The sequence below is a fragment of the Macrobrachium rosenbergii genome, chromosome 31, assembly GCF_040412425.1.
Source record: "Macrobrachium rosenbergii isolate ZJJX-2024 chromosome 31, ASM4041242v1, whole genome shotgun sequence".
In the NCBI taxonomy this organism is placed as follows: domain Eukaryota; kingdom Metazoa; phylum Arthropoda; class Malacostraca; order Decapoda; family Palaemonidae; genus Macrobrachium; species Macrobrachium rosenbergii.
In genome coordinates this window covers 14,217,884-14,225,999 of record NC_089771.1, presented here as the reverse complement: position 1 = coordinate 14,225,999, position 8,116 = coordinate 14,217,884, and the positions used below count along the sequence as shown (strand labels likewise).

General features: G+C 36.9%; 1 protein-coding gene across 1 annotated transcript in view; it reads left to right on the top strand.

Annotated features, from left to right (window-relative positions):
* The first annotated feature begins 1,978 nt into the window (after positions 1 to 1,978).
* LOC136855284 (ankyrin homolog) overlaps positions 1,979 to 8,116 on the top strand; it is a 12,562-nt gene continuing 6,424 nt past the window's right edge. The window contains exons 1-9 of the mRNA XM_067132187.1: positions 1,979 to 2,333; positions 3,289 to 3,387; positions 3,952 to 4,059; positions 4,200 to 4,316; positions 4,572 to 4,673; positions 5,229 to 5,324; positions 6,763 to 6,873; positions 7,064 to 7,162; positions 7,293 to 7,397. Of these exons, the coding sequence (XP_066988288.1) occupies positions 2,177 to 2,333; positions 3,289 to 3,387; positions 3,952 to 4,059; positions 4,200 to 4,316; positions 4,572 to 4,673; positions 5,229 to 5,324; positions 6,763 to 6,873; positions 7,064 to 7,162; positions 7,293 to 7,397 (994 nt within the window). The 5' untranslated portion in view covers positions 1,979 to 2,176. The remainder of the gene's footprint in view (positions 2,334 to 3,288; positions 3,388 to 3,951; positions 4,060 to 4,199; positions 4,317 to 4,571; positions 4,674 to 5,228; positions 5,325 to 6,762; positions 6,874 to 7,063; positions 7,163 to 7,292; positions 7,398 to 8,116) is intronic.

The window sequence follows — 8,116 nt, the reverse complement described above, 5'->3', positions numbered from 1 at the left end:
ATTAACAGCTTCAATTCACGGTAGAAATTTTTGTCATGAATAAATGGGACACTTGCATGTAATCGTAATTTTGCATTATAGTTTAATTTATGATGGAAGATCTTGTTTAAGAATTTGTAGAGGTGTTTATAAATGAGTTTCGACGGAAAGCAAGTTTCAGTGAAATATTGGTGGAGATAGGTTATTTCACTGTGAAAATATTTCCAATCAGACGTTATGTTAAAAGCCCTATGAAAGAGGGTAGACATGGAGTTTATTTTAAAATTATAAAAGCAGTTAATATAAATTTGGTGGAGGCTGGTAAAGTTTCTCTCTAAGACCGTGTTATTAAATGATCTTTACCCTCTAAAAACTGTTACATCTAAAATTGGCAGCTTATTTTCATTTCCATATTTCATTTGTAAAATTAATGTTAGGATGCATTTTATTGGCATAATCAAGAAATTTGTCAGCTTGATCTTTATCTCTGAGCATTAAAAAGGGATGGGAGGCCAGAGGACAATTATTGTCCAGCATGCGCTCCTCCAGGAAGCACGTAAAAATGTTTGCGAAGGTGGGACCCAAAGGGGATCCCATCGCCATACCATCAACCTGAATGTAGGCTTTACCCATAAAAACAAAGGCTGTGTCCTGCACAGCGAGCTTGAGCAATTTTCTAAAATCCCTGAGGTTAAAATGATTAAAAGTGGCATCTGCGTCAGTAAAAATATGGCTAACAATAATTTTAATCGTTTGTTCTACCGGTACATTAGTAAAATGAGACTCCACATCCATGCTAATCATAAAGAAGTCTGAATCCTGGGGTAAGATTCTACCGGTGCATTAGTAAAATGAGACTCCACATCCATGCTAATCATAAAGAAGTCTGAATCCTGGGGTAAGATTCTACCGGTGCATTAGTAAAATGAGACTCCACATCCATGCTAATCATAAAGAAGTCTGAATCCTAGGGTAAGATTTTTCCTTTAAAATGTTCTGAATTCTTACAGCTATAGATATTTCGTAGTTAAAGGAGCTAGGAGAGGTACAAGAAATTTAGCAATTTTATAATTAGAAGTATACCTTCTTTATGGATTTTAGGTAACCCATACTTCACCCCATATGAGGCACCTGTACCATATAATGAAACGTTGCAGCAATAATAAAGTACTTAGAAAAGGAATAAAGGACTGATCCTTCACCTTGCACCTACTGATATATAATACACACACACACACACACACACACACACACATATATATATATATATATATATATATATATATATATATATATATATATATATATATATATATATATATATATATATATATGTGTGTGTGTGTGTGTGTGTGTGTGTGTGTGTATGTGTGTGTGTGTACAAGTTACTAACATTCTACTCTTACATATATGTTTCAAACTCCATCGTTCTTGGAAGCTTCTCTCTCTATCACCAACTTACGATGTAGACATCTGCAAACACCATCCACGACTTCTTTTCTTACCTCACAAACTTCCATCCACACCTCATACTATATTGCTTGAAGTCTACTCAACACCAAACGATTCACTTTCCCTCTAGACAGTCACAAAAGCTTCACTTGTAATACATTAATAGTAACACCTCATCTTAATGGATTTCAGCTGAACGAACATCTGCATTTATCAGCTACAATATTTTGATTATTTTTTCCAGTGCTACCATTTCAGATGTGATACATTTCTAGATAAAATTCTTAAACGGAGTGTTAGGTGTAACGTACAAGTTAGTGTAGGTTAGGGACTATGTGGAATTGGTGTCAGCTGTGCGATATATGGAAAATATACAAGTCCAGGCTATAATGTAGGTCCTTTGTTGCTTAATAGACTTTGTTACTTATCGGAAAGCCAGACCCCTAAAAGGTTTGTTCAGTTGAGGCTATAGCTCGGTCAGTTTCACAAATTTTTTCTCTTTAACTGGCATCAGGTCAGGTTAGTTTTGAAAACCCTTGGTGGAAGGATTACAGCTAAGGTCCAAAAGTCGATTTGCTTTAGGAAAGCATCTTAAGGCAATAGTGTCAAATCTCTTGTTCACCAATAAGCTTTGAAAAGTTGATTGAGATTTCTGATCTCTAGTAGTGTTTTTTTTTTTTGGCTGTATTTTGAACTGACGGTCAGTCAGTTCTTTGTCACTTTACACAAGAAGTATCACATTGTAATGATGACTCTAGGTAAGATTTGCTTTGCAGGTGACACAGCACTGACTCTGCTCATCGAATCTACATATGAATCACAAGAGCAGTATCTCAGACCCATGCTCATGCTGAAGAGCCTTCTGGAGGCAGGTGCGAATGTGGAGCTGCCTGAAAGCCCAGGTATGGTCCTCTGTACTTACGTGACTTTTTCTTTGAATGTTTCTCTTCATTATTCCCCATCTCTGTCATTCCTTTTCTAGCTTGATGACTGGAATGTGGCAGCAGGCCCCAGGCCACTTACTTTTCAGGTGAAAAGTGACCTTTCTTCTCCCCACCAGTGGCACATAACAGAAGGGTCCTCGTCTAGTCTTTTTCCACAAGCTTTATACGAATAGGAATCCTTTACAAAGACCTTCAGTGCTTGTGCCTACGGAATTAGTGTGAACATGTTACTCGTCCTGCGCAAATCAGCAATGAATGTGATCTTTCGTTCCTTTGACACTTAAACTGGGGAACGGATTTGTTCTGTCCTGTTGCTGGTGTATATCCTCTCGAAGTTAGATAGTTACTGTTGCATGATATTGTCAACTGTCTTCCTTTTTTTTTATCTTTTGACTTACAATCTTATCTCTGTCTGTTTGTCGTACGTCGTGTCTGTGCCGTTCCTTACTGCTTGCCTAGTGCTGATCTTTTCATACTCTTTACTTCCTGTACGTGTCATCACCTCTGAGTTTGAGACGTTCAGTATCCTCTCATAACAGTACAAAAATACATACATACAGACGCACACACACAATAATTTTACACACACACACACACACACACACACATATATATATATATATATATATATATATATATATATATATATATATATATATATATATATATATATATTATTTCCCACCCTTATACTCTTCAGCTGCTCCTGATCTCTTGTTCTCTTTTTGTTTTTTCTACTGCTCGTCTCTCTCTTGTTTCCCTTCTTATCTCCTTTCTCATAATTTGTTTCCGTTTTCCTCTGTCTGATCTTCCTTTACGGTTTCTTATCCTATTATCCTCCTTCTGTTTCGCCTTTGCAAACATAAAAATAATTTATGGAATAGAAACTAATTTCCGTTCTCTTTCGCTTCAGCCACTGGTCCTTTGCACATGGCAGCCAAGAAGTGTCTCACTTATTTTGTTGAACAACTCATAGAAGCTAGAGCCGACGTCCACAGAGAGGACCCTTCAGGTATGAAGCATAGTTGCTAATGACTTCCTGCTTTTTTATCTCCAGATTTTACCCTGACTTATAGATTATTTTTTATTAAAGAGACAATGATCTCGGGAAAGACTCCCTTTAAATCTTCTCAGTAAAAAGTATCTATAAATCTCTTTAGGAGTACTCTCTTTAAATCTTCATGGGAACAACTCCCTTTGAGTCCTCTCAGAAAAGACTCCGTAAATCTCCTTAGGAAGACTTCCTTTAAAACTTCTTAGGAAGCTTCCCTTTAAACCTTCACAGGAAAGACTCCCTTTAAATCTTCTTAGGAAGACGCGCATTAAGTCTTCTTAGGAAGACACCCTTTAATTTCTCACAGGAGACTCTCTTTAAATCTTCTCAAGAAACACTGCCTTTAAATCGCAAAAAAGACTCCCTTCAAATCTCAAAAAAAAAAATCCCTTTAAATCTGGAAAGAGTTCCTTTAAATCTCAGCAAAGACCCGCTTCAAATCTTCTCAGGAAGACGCCCTTTAAATCTCAAAAAAAGAATCCATTTAAATCTCAAAAAAAGACTCCCTTTAAATCTTCTCAGGAAAGACTCCCTTGATAGTAGCAGCCGAGAACTCAGGGTACGAGAACAGAGGGGTCGTGCAGGCTCTGATCGATGCAGGTGCCAAAGTCGACTACCAGGACACTGAAGGTAGACTGGGACATATTTATCCTTGTTATTTCACTTATGTGTGCACTGAATTGCGAAATAAGAGGCTCTGAAACATCATTTGTTTGAAGATATTGTACATCTGTGTGACTTAAAGACCTCAAAATTGTTCTCCTCTTCAGGTCATACTGCCCTGTCAAGGTGCCTGGACCAGAATAGTTTGAACCTTGACGGAGTTATTGGTTCAGTCAGTAGTTTACTAGCAGCTTCGGCAGATGTCGAACTGCCTCCTGAACCAGGTTAGTGTCTTACCCCAGACACCAAACACGCTTACACACACATTTATACACACACAGTTATTATTTAAGTAAAATGCATTTGTGTTTTGTGTTCAGGTGTTATATGAAAAAATTAGTATGTTTATGCACATATTCAACGCCTTATCATTACATATTTGTCATTCCTGCCTTACCCTTTTAAAAATAACTGTACTCGATGATACAGGGTAAGTTCTGTGGGCAACATCTGTCAAATTTAACCAACTTTCTTCGCAGCACGAAGCCCACTGCAAGAGGTTGCCTCCAAGGGAAACAATCTTTATATCCTGGAACAACTGATCGAGGCTGGCGCAGATGTTAACAGATCATCCGCCACAGGTAAGGCAGTAATTGACCCTCCCGTCGGACTCCACCCTGAGAAGAGGGGAAGAACGCCAACCTTGACTGACAAAAGTTAAGCTTTCAAAGCTGATGGATAGATTGACGGATTGAACTTATCATATACTGGCGTCACAAAATAATGAGCATTTACTCTAAAGAACATGTAATTCGTCTTCTTGATAGAAGCTTGACAGAAGCATTTTAGAAGAAAGAATTCTTGATTGTTCAGTGCACTGTCATCAGTTCACTGTCAATGTTGAGGAAAAAATAACCTTAGCTTTGCTTCTCAGTGCAACAGTGAGTGATAGAAAGTAAAAGATATACAGATGCTCATCACTTTTGTCTGTTTTATTAACATTAAACACATTTAGACTGCTTAGGACTGAATCTTAGAATATTTCCAGTTTGTGCTGTTCAGCACTGGGGAAATCTGACGCAATATTCGTTCTGTCCTTATGTTGGCTGAGACCCGAAGGTCTTCTTCTTCTTCTTCTTCTTCTTCTTCTTCTTCGATTAAAAAAATCAACTCATCAGAATTCGTCTCTTCTCCAGGAAAAACTGCGCTGATGTTTTCTGCAACGGGAAGCAAGTCAGGTGCTGACCTACTGATTCATGCTGGAGCTGATATAGCTGCTGTAAACGATGCAGGTGAGATTTGTCCCTAAAGTCTAAAGCAAATTCTGTTTACTGTGGATCTCAGAGAGTAGTTACAAACAGTATACACTGTATATAACTTTAAGCTTGTGGAGTAATCACTTCTGTTTGCAGTGGAGGAATATCTCCCTGTTAGCACCTCCAACCAAAGATTCAACGTGAAGCTTAGCAATTCCTCCCGATTTGTGTACAACAGCTTTAGCTCTTTGATGATACCTCCAAACAGTGTCACGTGAATGAAACCTCCTCCAAAGTTAGGAGTTCTGTCGACAGTAAGTTTTATTAGCTCTCTGAGTGTACCTCTAGACAATGAAACTGAAACATCAACTTCAGAGTTATCACCTCTACGAGTTTCGTTTACATAAGTTGTCTTACCACTCTAATATAGTCCAGTGAGTAAAGTACTGTAAAGAGTCTGACATTATGAAAACAGGTCGAATGCAATATAGTTGACAGTGTTTTTATTAAGAAGAGGTGTATCTTGACACAAATCTTAATGATTTTCTCTGAAAACAGTAGGTTTTAACGAAATTTTTTTCTATCTGGGCAGAATTAATGTTTGTAACAAATTTCAGCTCATAAAGCACGATTCACATTAAAATCACTGAATATGAATCCTACCAGACTCGAAGTATGATTGTTGAAAGATCTGGGATATTCTATTTCCACTATTATTATTATATTATTATTATTATTATTATTATTATTATTATTATTATTATTATTATTATTATTATTATTATTATTATTCAAAAGATGAACCCTAGTCGTATGGAACAATCCTACAAAAGGGGCTATTGGCTAGAAATTCAAGCTTCCAAAAAATATGGTGTTCATTTGAAAGAAGTAACAGAAAGTAATAGGAAATACAGAAAAGAGATCATTTATTAAAAAGAAAAAAAATTAACAAAATATTAAATGAACATATCATCTTAGATTTAAGGTTTACTTTTCAGATATATCTCTTCTACAAGCATGCAAGATTTTTTCAGATCTGTTTACCCTGATGAAATGTTTTGATTCTTTTATTCTGCCGTGATTCGAATATTTTTCCCCAGTTTGTCGTCATCAGGAGCTGATTCTTTGTAAAATCTTTCATAATTCTGATTGTGCTTTACATTTACAAGCCGTAGTGCGAGAAATGGAGTGAATTCTGTCTTGTGAGGTTTAATGCCTCGTAGTTTTCTAGACGGTTTTTTGCAGATGTGACTAAATTGGAGAGTAATCTCCTTAGTCATGTAGTTAATCACTGGAAATCCAGAGAACTCGAGTAGTTCGAGCTGTGTAATTTAGTAGTGTTATCTATCTATTTTCGGGTGACTTCTGTCTTATATACTGTAGTTTATTCATCACTTTTGAGTCTGTCTTCGTTTTTTCACTTTTTTTTCTTCGGGTAGCATTCTTTTCCAGTCTGAAAATTATTTCCTTTCAGGCGAATCCGCACTGCTGCAAATTTGCCAGTACGAACGTTCAGAGTCCCAAAGCCTATTTGTCGATTACCTACTGGTAGGAGGTGCGGATGTCAGCACAGCATCTTCGACAGGTAAGGAGATGAAACCTAGAAGCATCTCACAGGCTGATCACCCAGCTCCATCACTCGCCACAGTTTCACTGGGATGTTTAGAAGTTCGATGACGAAATGTTGCTGGGTCTCTTCTCGTAAGGAGTCAAATATTATTTTACGAAATGTCTTCGAAGCGAGGTCTCTATTTATCCCTCGTTCTTCTTGGCAGGGACGACGCCGCTCCACGAAGCAGCTGACAGTGGCCTCCCGTACGTTTGTCGAAGATTGGTCGAAAGTGGCGCGTCGGTTGATGCAGTTGACGCGAGAGGTACGATATTCTTGCGATTGACGGGAGAAGTACGTTATACTTGCAGTTGATAAGAATGGGGAGGTAATTTTTTTTGCAGTGAAGGAGGATGATACGAGAATTTTGCAACTAATTAGGCTGTCTTCCACAGGATACACTCCACTGATGTCAGTGAGGAGATACCGTCACTATAACTATTTAATGATTGAGATTCTACTGGCAGCCGGAAGTGACGTCAACCACGAGAGTAACACAGGTACGGTACATGAATTGCCTTGAAGTAGACAGTGGGCATTCCACTCGCAAGAATAGGTTGGGAATTTACATTGCAAACTGCTTGAAATTACTTTCAACAGTGGAAAAATTTCCAGTTCATGAATAGCTTGTACGTCTGCACTGAGAAACACTTAAATGTGACTATCCTTAAAATGCATGGAGAGTATTTTAAGTATGTCAGCATCAGGGGAAACTATATGCAAAACAACAATGCTAGCAAAACGTACTATTTTTTTCGACAGGGAAAAATATAAATGCATTTACCGTCATTGTATGTATATTTAAACGTACTGTCTTTGTGTATTTAACAAGTACTTTCTTTGTATAGTTAAAGAAGTACTTTTTCTGTATAGAGAAACGTACTTTCTTTGTATATTTAAACAGTACTTATTTTGTATATTTAACAAGTACTTCCTTTGTATATTTAAACAAGTACTTTCCCTGTAGAATTAAACAAGTCTTTCCTTTGTATATTTGAACAAGTCCTTTCTCTGTATATTTAAACAAGTGAAGTCCTTTCTTTGTATATTTAAACTAGTCCTTTCTTTGTACATTTAAACTAGTACATTTTTGTATATTTAAACAAGTTCTTTGTATATTTAAACAAGTCTTTTCTTTTTATATTTAAAGAGGTACTTTCTTTGTATATTTAAACATGTCCTTTTTTGTATATTTAAACAAGTCCTTTCTTTGTATATT